The sequence below is a fragment of the Labrus bergylta genome, chromosome 5 (genome assembly GCF_963930695.1).
Source record: "Labrus bergylta chromosome 5, fLabBer1.1, whole genome shotgun sequence".
In the NCBI taxonomy this organism is placed as follows: Eukaryota; Metazoa; Chordata; class Actinopteri; order Labriformes; family Labridae; genus Labrus; species Labrus bergylta.
In genome coordinates, this window is record NC_089199.1 from 18,682,943 (window position 1) to 18,698,938 (window position 15,996).

Below are 15,996 nucleotides of genomic sequence, written 5' to 3' on the forward strand. Positions count from 1 at the left end.
TGGACAAGGAATCTCTGTGTATGTTGGGCCACGAAGGATGCACCAAATAGATCCTTTGTTGGCCGGGAAAAGAAGGACGCATTTGTTTCAAGCATTTAAAGAAGCCTTCGAAATGGGACAGGCTTTGATGTGCTGATGTGATTTAATTTGTCGTCAAACGTTCCCTCTGAAGGATGCAGCCCCTAAATGAGGAGATAGCCGTGCTTGTGAATCATTGCTTACAGTAGGCTACTAAGCCAAACATTATGTTGACTTTTTGGGTTGAATAACCATCATCAGCACTGTGGCTGAAGCTAAGCAATAGGGAAAAGGTAAAATGATTATCTGTGGTTTTGTCTGAACACAACTTAAGATTCATCAAGATGCAAGACACATGACTCCCTTGAGGCACTATCAAGGCCTCTTATTGCTGATATATCAACTTAAGGGTGATCAAATGTCAGGACTCTGTTAAAGCTTGTTTCTGCTTCCCCTAAGTGACAACGCAATAGTAAAATGAAATGTTTGAGCTTTGAGGAAAACTGCTGTTATTTTCATTTCCATCAAGGCCTTCATTGTATCAGTGTGAATATTGTGCTTACATTGTACTTGATAAAATTGACAACTACCTTAGCAAATCATTTCATATCCACAGATCTCATCTTATAATTGTATCTTTGAACCCCTGATGAGAATCCAGCTCTGTCATTAGACAAGCACTTAACATGGTAAAGTATCTGACTAAATCTTTCTTTAACTAGCCTAACATATTGCAGACCTAAAGGTACACAAGCATAAAGGATTCAGATTCAAAATCAGTGGGTCATTTTTATTTTTTTCCTCTTTCCCTTAAAACTGCATCTGCCAAGCACAGTCCCACACGATGAAGATGACTCACCTAAAAGTAAACAGAGTTGCACAAGTTGCACAAACAGTTGTGTGTGTTCACAAGGTCCACAGTTGCAAAACTCCTAATATCCACGCACAAGTCATCTGGTTGATTTCACCTTATGTATGTTGAGATAGAAATGTTTATCTTGTGATGATGCACTATCAAAAACACTTTTTGGTCCAGCCAGCTCACTCTAGTTTAACATCACAATATCCCGATTCATCTACATGCACTTGGCCAAATCTAGCAGTAATCAGTGTGTGTGTGTCTGGATAATTTGACTTAAAAGTACATACAGTAGTCTCTCTGATTTCCTTACACTGCTGTACTGTTTGCTTCCTGGCAAGGGGGAAATGACACAAACATACAGTACACGTTAAGTGAAGCAGTACAGGCTCCTGTGTGAAAGAGTGCGCTAAGGAGGGAGTGAAGCAATGTTTGTCCACCCACATGTGGTAACTGGCAGAACTACTTTTACACAAATACACTATCTTTTATTATCAAAGTTTAGGGGATAACGACAATTTAGCTACAATGTGAACTGAATGGTCTGGCATAGTGCACTTTGTTGGCAGTAGGACTAACCCCCAAAATGAAATAATTTTAAAATGAATCAATGCTTTAAAAAAAAAAAAAAAGAAAAAAAAAAAAATATATATATATATATATATATATATATATATATATATATATATATATATATATATATATATATATATATATATTCATTCTGACTTCATGTTTCTGGTATCAATGTTTGTAGCTCAAGGACTTCAACACATTGAGGTCAGTCCTGTTGGTCAGTTCCTCCCCTTGGGCAGAAAGCTTTTTCTCAGCACTGAAGTCAGACACTATTCAGTGGAAGTTTGGTCATGTCTGGACAGCAGGGTGTTCGACTGCTGCTCCCGTGGGCCAGCGCCTGCCTTGCGCTGCTCAGCCTGGCCCAGGGAGCTGTGGTCATCTCCGGGGGCCATGAAGCTCTGCAGGTAATTTTACACAACAACCTTTATATGCAAACATCTTAATTTAGAAATGCATCTTACATTAATAGTTGTTTAATTTCTCCAGTGTTGACTATACCTGGTGGTACCTGATTCTAGATTCAGTCTGTTTTTTTTAATCAGCGGTGCATCACAAAGTGTGCTCTTTAGTTTTCAACTTTATTTCTTCCCTGGTTTAACTCTTCTGAACATCTCCTCTTCATGCGTGTGTTTGTTTTCTAGTATTTTGGTTCCTTTTCGGTTTAATATGCTGTATTTGTATTTCAGGAGACAGGAGGAGCTACTAGATTTCTAAAGGTATCTGTAAAAAAAAACATACACCCAGTCAGTCCTGTCACAAGGTTAAAGATATTGTTTGCATTTTTCAGTTTGTATGGAATTAAACAAACCTGGCAGTCATTGATGGATTTGAGATCTGAATCCACACTGAAGTGACATTTTAACCACTCATTATAAGTTCAATGTTTTAAGTACAATAATTTGATGTGATTTCAGTTTTGTGCAGTCTTAAGTTTGGATTTATCCCGTTGTATTGTCTGTTTATTCATTTATTTTTTACAGAAAAGAAGTACAAATGATGCCATGGTAAGAAAACATTCCTGTTGTATCTTCTTTTATTTGATAAATATCAGGTTCAGTTTAATAAGCCTTCATTAAATGGGCAAGGACAATGTAATGAAGCAGCTCGAACAGATACACGCTCAATAAAGAGGGCAAAAAAGTAAACGCCATAAATCACCAAACTAAGACACAAAAGGCCTTAAACTAAAAACTTTGTGTTGGACAAACTAGTCAAGTTTCAGTTTACAGCTACCCAACAAGAAGACTATGTTGCTGTTGTAGTGCAACCCCTCCTCAGCAGAGCAGATGTTTCTCAATCAATCAAGATAATAACTGTTTGTCTACAGACATAAACCAGTTAGAAGCTATTTCTAAATGCAGGTTTACCAGATTTGAACTCTTCCCGAACAACAGCACCTGTCTCTTGAGCTGTGAGAGTAAGTGGTAAACAAATCAGTTTTAATGGTTCCATTTTTCTTTCAAAATCTTATTTTTATACCAGCCAAGACTAAAAGTCGAGTGACATTTTTCATGCTTAAAGAAATATCGTTCTTTTTGTGCTTTATATAAATAAAGTTCTCAGATTTGTCAACCAATTTGCTTAATTTTGCACCTTAACTTTGGGCTGAAAGAAAATTTGTTGATCTTGAAGACTGACAGCCTCTTGGTCTTTATCTTATCACTTCCCCTTACTCACAAAGGATAATCGTATCCCATTGTATAGTCCCAAAATAACCATGACTAACCGGCAATTCACACATACTCCGTGCGCGCCGCGGTCCGACAGTGCCACGGTGTCGCTCCGTCGGACGTCTCGCCCATTCACACTGGATCCGTTTCTGGGACGTCAGCGCAGCGAAGCGGACCCATGACACATCACAGGAGAACTACAAGATCCCGTGGGATTTTTAAAAAAAAACATGCAAAAAACATGTTGCTTTGTCTTTCTGAGGATGCATTGTTGTTAATTCGGTTCCTGTTTTGACGTAATGTTGATAAAGTGATGAAAAATACGATCACGAGTCCGTATATTGTGTTTTATTTTGAAATTGACCGGATGCTCTGTGCGTTTCCTTGTCTGACTTCCTGTCCGGGCTGTCATATTCTGCCCAGCTTGACGTGAACTTGCAGCGTACTCCAGCAAAAATAGACTCGCTGTGTATTTGAAATGGAGCAGAGCGCAGTGCCGTCGGTGGCTCGCGCCGGAGACGGACCGCAGCGCGTGCTGTGTGAGCACAATGATTGACTAGAGTGAAGGCTAAGTACAACGTAGTGCGCGATGCTTTAAGAACTGAATGATACCATATCGCGCATGCGTTGTCATGTGACCCCTGATGACCCTGACAGGTCTATATCTTCCGGTGTCATCAGAGGATCTGTTCCTTCAGAATCTTCTCGCGACACACGATGATTCCGAGTGACCAGAAGCTCTGGCGGTCATCCAGGATTCACAGAACCGTAGTTACATACGTAACTTTCATTCTATTTCATCCTTCCTAACCGCCAGAGGCAGTGCTTTTCACAGCACCCTTGACCAGGAGGGTAGAGAGCTCTTGGTCGAGAGCGAGGGCTTTTGCCGGGTCGCCTTTGATGGTCATCCTGACCCAGCCAATGGCTGGGGGCCGGCGTCAGAACTGCAGTCTGTATCCCTGGGCTAGAGTAGAAACCACCCAAGCGTCTGGTGTTGAAGCAGCCCAGTAGCTGAGCTGCTGGAAAAACAGCCGGCAGCCGGTCCCAAGGCCTTAGGGCCTGGCCCCCCGGTCTCTAGAGGTTCTGGGGTGGGCGGCGGTTTGAGTCCCAGGTCCGAGGCTGCCTGGAGGGCAGGCGATCGGGGACCCGAAAGTCCTGGGCTGCATGACGGCCAGGATGCTGTGCTGGGCGCTGAGGCTGCTGGTGACCACTGGCACCAGCTGGGGACTGAAACCGGCACTGAGGAGGGACCACAGTACTCCTAGTCCTAACATGGGGAGGCAAGCTCCTGCTGAGAGCAGAGAGCTGCTGCTTTGTCTGTCTAGCCTGAATAGACCGTTCAAGAGCCTCTAGAGCTGCTGATCTGAACAGCTCCCCAGGCTCCACTGGAACACTGCGCAGGATCCTCCTGCTTGCCTCAGTGAGGGGCGACTGCACCAACCAAACCTGCCGGCGAGCCTGGGTGAGTGTGGACATCACCCATCCCAACTCCCTAGACATCAGCGCAAACGCCTGGAGGGACGCATCACTAAGACTATGCACCAATGAATCAGGTGCCATCTCCGGCAGGGAGGCTGACAGGGCAAGCAGAAGGTGGGACATCGAGTTCCCTATCCTCCCCATACAGGCTCCTGCCTCATAAGCCCTAGACAGGAGGTCGTCTGTCAACCTGCACTGAGGACACCGCGCATCCCACCTAAGGGCCTCATCAGGAGAAACAATAAGAGCCACAGTGGCTGGCTCTACTGCCGGCATGTGGCCCAACCCGAACTTGGCCGCATCCTGCATAGCTGCAAGAGCCCAGCCATCTGAGGTAGCGTGGTTGAGGGCCTTTGAATCTCTCCAGCATGCGTGCAACTCTCTCAGGTACTCCTCCAAGAGGAACCGTGAAGGTAGCTGGGGCTGTACTGCGCCTAAAAAAGGCACTCCCCGGGGGAAGCTCTGGCTAAGGAGGGTCCAGCTGCAGACGAGCCAGGGTCCTACGAATGAGGGCCCCCACGGAGTCATCCACCGAGCCCCGTCTGGAGCTGAGGGCAGAGGAATGGGAGCCAGCCACTGAGGCCTGAGAAGCCCCCTCTTGAGAGGGTGCATCCCCCCCATACTCTCCAAACTCTGTGGCAGATGCCGCCATTGAGAGGATTTCCTCCTCAATTACTGAAGTGGCATCAGGAGGAGCAGGCTGGACCACACTGACCCTACTCACCTCAGTCTGCCTTGTGAAAAAGGCAGCCTTCATCTGATCAAGCTCTGCCGGTCCACCCTGGAAGTAAGCTTGGACTGCTTCTGGTTAGAGGCGCCCACAGTCTCAGCAGCTCTACACTTCAACTGGCCAAGAGGGATCGTAACTGGCCCCTGAGCTGGAGTCAGCTGAGGAGGAGACAAATAAACTGGCGACCCCCCCACCGCCTCTCCAACAAGGTGCTCTGATGCGCTAATTACAAGCCGGCTTTGGGCGAAAACACCAGCCAACCAAACAGGATGCACCTATGTCGGGAGAGGGAGCGAACACACTGCCTTCACTGACAAAGGGTATAAGACAGAATAAACAGGTAGAAAACACAGTGGCCACTACTAGTTGTCTATAAGCGGAAGCGCTTCAACTAAACGACAACAAGGCAAACTTAATGGGGGGTAGGAGCGCAAACGCCGCCTCCACACCGAAAAAAGGGCAGGCACCAACAATAAATGAACGATAAGTGCTGTAAACAAAACAACACGGGTGCGGTTAGCTCCGTCGGACACAATGTCGGTAACCGTAACAAACAGAAACTAAAGTATGCTGGATGTGGCGAAAACACACAAACTTCAGCAACAACAAAAAACTGTGATACTCAATTATGTAGGCGACAAACCTTAGGGCTCACTATCCAAGGAAAAAATGCTGAAAGGCCAAGCTCGTCACAGCCCTTGGAGGGCGACTGAAGCATCGCAACTCCGACAACCATCCAACCACCTACGAGCGAGAAGATGTAAAGGAACAGATCCTCTAATGACAACGGAAGATATAGACCTGTCGGGGTCATCAGGGGTCACATGTGACTTTGTTGGTATAGCTACCCGACCTGCGCATGCGAGATATGGTATCATTCAGTGCTTAAAGCACCACCTCTGGCGTTCAGGAAGGATGAAATAGAAACCACCTTACACCAAACGACTAAGATCAAGGGAGTGCGCCCCAACTACAGCAAACCTCCAATGATATTACTCTGACTTAAGAAAGTTGTCTGTGAATTTGAAAACACTTAAGAAGTTGTTAGGTGTTAGGCCAGCATAGGTTTATTCTTTTTTCTGCAAGTAAGATATGCAAACAGGGAAATAATTTTAAACATAAAAATGACATTTTTGGGTCTTGTTATACCGTTACAAAAAGGCATACTTGTCACAATGACTTTGAATCCCTTTCAAACCCTTCAGGTCCAACAAACCTACTTCTCTCTCAATGCCCAGAATTAATGAAAAAGATTTAAAATTTGACCAAACAGACAAAAGGAATGTCCACTGTGTCCATTCAAGGTATCTAAAGCAAAGAGGTTTTAGGGTTAAACATTGTGATACTCTGAGAGTCAAATATCTGTCTGTGCCAGATATAAGATGCCACCTTGGAAAAATATTCCTCATTTCCTTTGGTTTTTACCCAGAAGCTCTCAAAGAAACAGAATGCATGCAGAGGGAATCAAGGCAGGAAGGAATAGCGTCACCCTGACTGAAGCAAACAGGAATCACGTAAAATGCCCTCAGCTCAGGCACACATGATTATTGTGTTGGTCACAGATAGGTTGCTTTTGTGTTGCTCAAAAAAAAGGTTGATAATGTTTGTTGAGAGTGATTGGTAAAGTGAATAGACTGACAAACACACAGTATACTTTAAATATACACACCATATGTGTTTCGACATGCTGCACCCAGGCTGATTCACATAAACACTCCCTGAGTGGAACCAGTTACTAAATTATCTTTATAACTCGTGTTTTTTAAGCTCTTATTGTTGTCTTATTTGGTACTATTCAAGGTGAATCCACCTACAATTGTCAAGTCAGTTTTGAAATGACACAAAAACAGCCGACTCTGAAGTTATTTAAAAAAGTGTGTGTATATGATGCTTGGGATCTCTTGCCTACACAGCCTCTCTTTCTGCCAGGTGGAGGTGTACAGTGTGACGGTGGACTGCACTGTGAGGTCTCGTTTTGCTCACACCGTCATGACCTCCAAGGCCCTGAACAAAGCGAAAACCTCCCAGGAAATCTTCTTTGAAGTGCAGCTGCCCAAGACTGCCTTCATCAGTAACTTCAGCATGTCCGTTTGCCACGTTAAAAGTTTCACCCTATACCCAGTGTTTGCTTGCATCTTGTTGCTTTTTCGAGACAGATATTATCACCGCTTCTCTTGTGCTTGAAAGCTCATTTCTCTTAATAATACAGTTGGCAGAGTTCAAGAGCAACATTATGTTCTCTATCTTTCACAGGGAAATTGAAGGTCAGGTGTATGTTGGGGAAGTGAAGGGGAAAGAGAAAGCCAAGAAGCAGTATGAAAAGGCTGTTTCCTCTGGACAAACTGCTGGACTGGTCAAGTGAGTCTGTGAGGATGAAATATTCATGAAGCAAACACAGCAAGAAACACACAGAAAAACAAAGTGGATCTCCATTTAGATTTTCACACTCCTTTGATCTTAGTCGTTTGGTGTAAGCTGGTTCCTAGTCTACATTTATTAGTCATGGTTTTTTGAAGTGGATCTTTGATGATTGTTCTCTCTCTGTTTCATTATAGAGCTTCTGGGAGAAAGATGGAGAAGTTTTCTGTGTCCGTCAATATCGCAGCAGGAAAAAATGTGACTTTTGCTCTGACTTACGAGGAGCTCCTTCAGAGGACTCTGGGCCAGTATGAGATTCTGATTCAAATTAAACCCAAACAGAGGGTCCAGAAGTTTCAGGTGAATCTGATTCTGTTCTGCTGTGGCCTTGTGATTTGGTTCTTTCAGATCTTTTAAATGAGCTATTTACAAATGATCTGTCTGTCTGTCTGTCTGTCTGTCTTTTTGCCTGTGTGTATGACAGATTGTGACAAACATCTACGAGCCACAGGGCATTTCTTTCCTTGATGCCCATGCTACCTTCCTTACCAATGATTTGCTCCCTCTGGTGGAGAAAACTGTAACAGACAAAAAGGTACATGGTCCCTGGAGGAAGTTGTTTCATTCTTGCAGTTCGTGGATCAGACTTTCACCCTTTTTACATGAAATACATTATTGACCCAAAGATTTGAGTTCAGCTGACTGTGTGTATCATGTTGTCAGGCACACATCTCTTTCTCACCAACCATGGAGCAGCAGAGGAGTTGTCCTGATTGTGATGGAACCTTCATTGATGGAGATTTTGTCATCAAATATGACGTAAACAGACCGACCAGCATTGGGGACATTCAGGTATGCTGTCACTCAAACAACTAAAAACAGATACGTTAGCGTGGGTTCAAGGGGTCCTTCTTGGGAAAAAATGGGAAGAATGATTCCAATGTCTGTATTTTGGCACATTTATAGTCAAAGGCAGAATTGGTAATGTTTCTCGATCAGTCTGAAGAAACCTCAGTTAAATCATGCAGAATTCCTTACATCATAATTGCTTATTTTTCGTGTAGCATTTTATAATTAAATGTCTTCCATACTTGAAATATTATTTATCATTACTATACATATACTGTAAAAAATTGTAAAATTGCACAAGAACATGTAGGTCTATAAATTACAGTATGTTTATTACTGCCCTTTATTATTCTTTCCCCTTCAGATGGCAAACGGGTACTTTGTACACTTTTTCGCTCCACCTCACCTGCCCAGAGTCCCGAAGAATGTGGTGTTTGTGATTGACAGGAGCGGTTCAATGTCTGGAAGAAAGATTCAACAGGTGGGGGACCTATTGTTTTAGGATCTTACTAAAAAAAACAAGGTGGAGTGGTACAAGTGAGCTATTTGTGTATGCAGGAGTTAACACCTTACAAGCTTTATTGAGGAACCTGATGTACAGATTTATCGGTCGCTTGAATGATTCTAAGAATGTAATTATAATGCTGCTGTCAAACCCAAGTTATGGTGCAGTATGCTACCAGTCATACCTTTGGAGACATTGGAATAAGTGCCTTTTATAAGAGGTGGGAATGTTTTTATTGTATATGTGTGTTGTCTATTTTTTACTATTTTTTTTACTTATTTTTTGTATTGTATGTCTTTTAAAATGGACCTTGAGTCTAATAATAAAAGTTGATGATGATGATGATGATGATGATGATGTTCAAACTGCAAATGGGGTTATAAAATGTTAGTGTCCACATGCACACGTTTTTCTTATGACCTCTGTGTAGACACGAGAGGCAATGCTGGCCATCCTCAAAGACATCCATGAGGAGGACCATTTTGCCATCGTCCTGTTTGATAGCCAGGTCGATCCCTGGAGATCAACCCTTTCCAAAGCAACAGAAGAAAACGTGAATGAAGCCATGGCATTTATCAGGCAGCTAAATACCAGAGGATGTAATGATTTTACTAACCTTTTTATACATAATGTCCTCACTTCAAAATACAATTTAAAAACCACTTCTGTGATCTGATTAGATTTTCTTATGTGTTTACCATCTAGCAACCAATTTTAATGATGCACTGTTGGACAGTGTGAAAATGCTTTTCAGCGACAGAAAGGAGCAAAGGATCCCAGAGAGGAGCATTGATATGATTATTGCACTGACTGATGGAATGCCAGATTCGGGTGAGTGTGCACATACTGTAAGGTATATTTTGTGTGAGTGCATGTTTGATTGTTGTAATTAATGTTTAACATCAAATGAACTATATCATTTATATAAGAATTATTTTGCATTTTGAAGGCCCCGATAGGATCCTGGAGAATATGCACCCTGGTAGGGGTGGAAACATTTCTCTGTTCTGTCTTGGATTTGGAAATGATGTGGCTTACACCTTCCTGGAAACGTTGAGCAAACAAAACAAGGGATCGGCCCGCAAAATTTATGAGGGATCAGATGCAACGCTTCAACTTCAGGTGGAAAGTTTAGGCTGTGAACACATTTACAAGACTATAATTATTCCAAAGTTTTCCACATTTATACCATGACTACATTTTGATTAAGCTAAAATACTCAACTCAACCCAGTTGAGTTGAGTATTTTAGCTGGTTTACCAACCTTTCATACATAAAAACGTGCAGCCCAGAGCGCATCACAAAAGAACAGACTCATACTGTAACACATTTTGTACAAACACTGGTAATACATTGTGTGTGTCGGGATTTGTCGCAGGGTTTTTATGAGGAGGTGTCCAGCCCTCTTCTTTTGGAGGTTGACCTGCGTTATCCTGATGAGGCAGTGGACTTTCTCACCACTAACCACTTCAACCAGCTATTTAACGGCTCCGAGATCGTGGTGGCTGGAAAACTGGAGGACAACGACCTCGACAACTTCATGGTGGAAGTGTTTGGCCAGGGGGTGAGGACAAAGAAACTGTATCAAGACAATTGTGAGGTGATAGATGAGGTTTGTTTATTCATTTGTTTTTAGAGACTATTAGTCCTCTTTGTCCCTCCTGCTTAGTTTGAAGATGACTTCAAGGTGCAGGGACAGGCCCGTGCTGTAGACTGGGACGTGATGTACCCTGATGAGGAATACATTTTTGGAGATTTTACAGAGCGTCTTTGGGCCTACCTAACCATTCAACAGCTACTGGAGAAAAGGTGAGTTTGAGTAATTTCACTCAAGCTGATACCTGAAACTTTTTCTCTTCTGTATGTAATTGTTATAATTTAAAACCTTCATCAAAGATGCATCCTCAAATCGTCTGAGAGCTAAGAATGGATCACACAAAACTAATTCACCAATTCCAACCAAGCCACATATTTTTTCTACTTTCAGTAAGAGTGGTACCACTGGTGAGAAAGAGAATGCCACGGCAAAGGCCCTGGAAATGTCCCTGCGGTATAGCTTCGTAACCCCTCTCACTTCCATGGTGGTCACTAAGCCTGAAACTGAGGATGGAACAGAAAGCCCGCTCATAGCTGATAAACTGACTGAGGGTAAGAGAGTCAGCCATTTGACCTACAGTATGTGTGAAACAAAACCTAACATTTGCAAACCGCATTCATTTTCAACTATTATGGTTACCTGAAGGTGGTGCTCAAGTAAAAACTTTAGCTTAAATTAACACATTTGTTTTTTGTCATCTGTTTATTTTGACAGAGCAAAGACAAGTGTCAGAAAGACAGAATCAATATCAAACTCAAAGTTATAACCCTCCAGCATACAGAACGACCTATCAGTCAACACCCTCCTATTTCGGTAAGTCATTTTTTGCAGAGCTGGCTTGATGGTTCTAGGAATAACTGTGTTACTCTTCTAGTCAGTTGTTTTTTTTCAGTCTATCTAAACCACTTGTTTAAATTGTCCTTAGATGATGTATCTCACTCACTTTAGTATTACCCTGACTCCTCTCCTAACATTTATGAGCACGTTGAATTGAGCCCAAAAGCCCCACTGTGCACAAGCTCACAGAGCTGCTTGCGTTGCTGTACACTTAGTTTTGTTGTCATGTAGGAGCCAAAATGTTGAGCAAAGACAACATATAAAACAAAACCATTACTCATTTTGTTTATCACTTCCATTTACTTTGTTGTCACCCGCAGTGGACGGGGATCCTCATTTCATGATTGAGCTCCCAGACAGAGAAGACGCACTGTGCTTCAACATCAACGACAAACCAGGAACCATTTTCAACCTGGTCAGAGACCTTAAACAAGGTCAGCCACGAGTCTATTTTTGAGTATGAGCCATGAGTTCAAGATTTTGTGCATTTCTCCTCACATGCCTGAAAATTACACGGAATCCCCTTTTGTTTCTTCAGGTATTTTGGTCAATGGCGAGATCATAGGCGACAAGATGATTCCCCCTGATGGGAAAATTAACACCTACTTTTGGCGTTTTGGCATCATCCACAAGACTCTGGGGGTGAGGCTGATTGTGAGCACTCAGGACGTCTCTTTGTTTCAGGATGGCCAACTGGTCAAGCTGCAGTGGTCTGATTCAGCTTCACTCAAAGGATCCAAGTGAGTGGCTGCATGTCCCATGGTTACCTCATTCAATAAGAGAAAACTATTCCTCTACATGAGTCAAAAATCCAGTTGAGAATAAATGCTTACCATCTTGCTCCCCTCACCCTCATATCCTCCAGTGTGGATATTCTCCTGACCAAGGATCGCAGCCTCACAGTAACTCTGAAAGATTCAGTCAAGTTTGTCATCCTGCTACACAAAGTGTGGGAGAAGCACCCGTACCACCGGAACTACCTGGGTTTCTACACCCTGGACACCCACCTCCTGTCATCTTCGGTTCACGGCCTGCTAGGTACAACTTGTTAAGTTATTAGAGAAAATTACATCATAATGACTGATAATAGGGGAATGTTATCTGTAGCATTTCTTCTTGGGTATACAACAATACCCTCACTTTCTGTATAGTGTATTTTTGATTCCAGCAGCAACAGCAACACTGTGTGCAACCTCCACAACATCACAACACTGTTAATGCTCCAAGACAATGACCTGCTTGGTTCACACATCAGGTCAAAGTCTATTCCATTTAATTTGGACTGCAGGACAAAGTCAGTTCAATGTAAACTGGTTCAGACATTTATATTGGCACATGTCCCTCAGGAAGCGTCTGGTCATGTAAAGTAGTGCATGTCATGTCTAGAAAGGGCTTTAGGTTCAACTCCTACCTTTGCACCTTTGGCCATTACTATGTTCAGTCTTTTGGAACTATATTGGAAACAATCATAGTGTTTAGGTGGAATCAGAAATACCCTAACACTCTGAAATGGGTTGTCAGGCCACAACAGACAAATTGGTGCCACAAGAGGAGAACTCTGCCATGGGAAATTGACTTTCTCTTTTACTGTAGTATTTTAAGATTGTGTTAAAACTTACTGCCACCACTCCAAACATAAATAAATCAGATGGATTAATATCTCCTTGTAAATACTTATGATTTGGTTTTAGTTTTTCAAATCTGTATCAAGGCAGTAAACACGGGAGCAAAGAGGGGACTGCCTCTTGTTTCCTTCTTACATACAGCAGTACACTGGTAGTTAACTGTTAGCTTTGATTTTAGAGTTATTATTGGATATGTGCTATATTTGGTTCTTTAAATGCAAAACTATATGTATACAATAACACCAAATTGCAAGCATAATAAACAGTCTCAGATTTCCTTTCATATGTGAGCAAAATATCTTATGCTCTTATATGCAATTAAGGAATCAAATTGAGGAATCATTCTTCAGGGACTTCACGTGTACTTGAGGTCAAGAAGGAGCATATCTCAGTATTTTATATTGGTGTATTGGTCCTAATGATATAAGACACAACAAACCTTTTAGAGGAAATATAGGTGTTATAAGTGTGTCTTAAACACATAATTTTACAGTAGGCTATATCAATTAGGTGTTATAAGAATCCTACACCAAAGGGCTTGAAATGTACCCACAATAACAGGGGGTAAGATTAAAGAACAGAAACATATCGGATAGATGTGTGGCTAACCTAACTTGGCCTTCATCAAAACCTAAAAGAAACACGATATCAACTTGAAGAAGAAAACAACATTCACAAGCACATGGGCCAGCATAGACGAGCAGTTCCTCAGCTCAGGACTCAGCTGTCCTTTTATATCTAACGGACAAAGAATATTTCTTTGATGAGAGATAATACCACTGAGAAGACAGAGAAGACAACTGAGGTCTTAAAGAGGTCAACTATGTTAAACTGGAACAACGATCCCTTAGCAGAGGCTACCACCAAAATCTTATGCAGTTTTTTATTTCCTGTCCAACAGTTGAAGCATTATTCACACCCTGGATCAACTGTGACCCAAACAACTCACAATGTGTATTAACCAAGCAGAAACCCCTGGTGCTGAAAAATGAAGCCAATGCTGATGTGCAGCACCTTGAGTTTACACTTGAGACTGGCTGCAAAAGCCAAGGAGCCCGTTCAACACCTATATTATAAGGCCCATTATACAGCAGAAATAAACATGTTTACTTTCTGGTTTAAAGATCATATTTTGTCTGAATAGCAATTTTCTTATACACACTGTATTTGGGGTCTTTACATATTTTATTTAACATTAGGGAACATTTAGGGATAGACTAAATGTACTTCAAAATGATATTTACCTCTGACAATTTGTCATCCTTCAGGTCAGTTTTACCATGGGATCAATTATGAGGTGTCAGACCTGCGTCCAGGTGAAGTCACAGAGAAACCAGATGCCACCATGTTTGTGAAAGGACGGGAGCTCAATGTGACAAGGTACATGCCAAAATGAATAGTCAGCATGTAACATGTGTGCTGATTTCATATATGGCTGTTGGTTTGGAACGTGTACTTGAAATATCTGTCAGTGTACATACTGTAAAATGTCTGTGTGTGTGTCCACAGAGGCTGGCAGAGAGACTTCAGGAGGGATGTGAAGAAAGGAGACAATGTCCCCTGCTGGTTCGTTCACAATAATGGAACAGGCCTCATCGATGGAGAAGCATCAGACTACATTGTGTCAGGCCTTTTTAAAACTGTTTAAGAACAGGCTATAAATCACTGTCGACCAGAAATCATTCAAATTAAACTATTAAACTAAAATATTCATTCACTATAATGCTCTGGTATCATGAGCCCATAAAGCAAATACTCTTCATTCAACGCAATCCCTAAATACGGAGATGTATCGGAGCAATCTCAGCGATCACTTGTATTCAAATAAATGGGACACAGTTCCTCAATATGGAATCCAGCTGTATTTTGTTATAAGTGCTAAGTGTGACCGAAAAAGCTGCTTTGTTCATGTTTGTCCAGTCTTTGATTCAGGTCTTCTTCTTGTTCAACCTCAAAAACACAATTCTACAATTCTACAATTCACTTAGCAGATGCTTTTATCCAAAGTGACGTACATCAGAGAGTAAGTACAACACAAGCAAAGATCTAGAAAAAAGAGAACAATGTCAGTAAGAGCAAACGATCAGCTTTGAGTCCAATTGGACAAACAGGTGCTGACAGGAAGTGACCAGAGGCAAAGCACAACATTGATGGCAGTTCTTGAGAGCTCTAATCAGTATAGAAACCATCTTATAAGTCATCGTTATCAAACAAAAACCATCATCATCATCATCATCATCATCAATAATATGGAGACCATCATCATTAAGTTAGTAGGTATTCATGAAAGAGCTGGGTCTTTGGCTTTTTCTTAAAGGTGCAGAGGGACTCTGCAGATCGAATGGAGTTTGGAAGTTCATTCCACCACCGGGGGGCGACAGAGGAGAAGAGTCTGATCAGAGACTTAGGACCCTGTTGTGAAGGTTGGATCAGACGCCTTTCATTGGCAGAGCGTAGTGGGCGGGAGGGAGTGTAGACCTGGATGAGAGAGTTAAAGTAAGGAGGAGCCGTTTTTGTCGCTGTTTTGTAAGCGAGCAGCAGAGTTTTAAATTTGATGCGAGCAGTAACTGTGAGCCAGTGTAAGGAGATGAACAGCGGAGTGTTCGGAATGTGCTCTTTTAGAAAGGTTGAAGACCAGTCGTGCTGCTGCATTTTGTGTCATTGCAGAGGTTTGATAGTTCATGTAGGAAGACCTGCCAGTAGAGAGTTGCAATAATCAATGTGTGATATCACAAGAGCCTGTACCAGGAGCTGTGTAGCGTGTTCTGACAGGTAAGGTCTGATCTTCCTGATGTTGTACAGGGCAAATCGACATGACCGGGCAATCGAGGCTATTTGAACCTTAAAAGTTAGCTGGTCATCAATCATGACACCCAGGTTCCGGGCAGACTTT

General features: G+C 42.3%; 1 protein-coding gene across 1 annotated transcript; it reads left to right on the plus strand.

Annotated features, from left to right (window-relative positions):
- The first annotated feature begins 1,703 nt into the window (after positions 1–1,703).
- Positions 1,704–14,950, plus strand: LOC109983399 (inter-alpha-trypsin inhibitor heavy chain H3). The gene is made up of 21 exons (XM_020633101.3): positions 1,704–1,857; positions 2,140–2,169; positions 2,434–2,457; positions 7,262–7,416; positions 7,586–7,690; positions 7,888–8,050; positions 8,175–8,285; positions 8,414–8,542; positions 8,904–9,020; positions 9,475–9,643; positions 9,750–9,875; positions 9,994–10,166; positions 10,423–10,608; positions 10,714–10,853; positions 11,032–11,192; positions 11,356–11,454; positions 11,799–11,912; positions 12,017–12,218; positions 12,344–12,516; positions 14,372–14,483; positions 14,613–14,950. Exons 1-21 carry the CDS (start codon positions 1,744–1,746, stop codon positions 14,749–14,751), a joined length of 2,742 nt encoding a protein of 913 aa, XP_020488757.2. The 5' UTR covers positions 1,704–1,743; the 3' UTR covers positions 14,752–14,950.
- Positions 14,951–15,996: the final 1,046 nt, after the last annotated feature.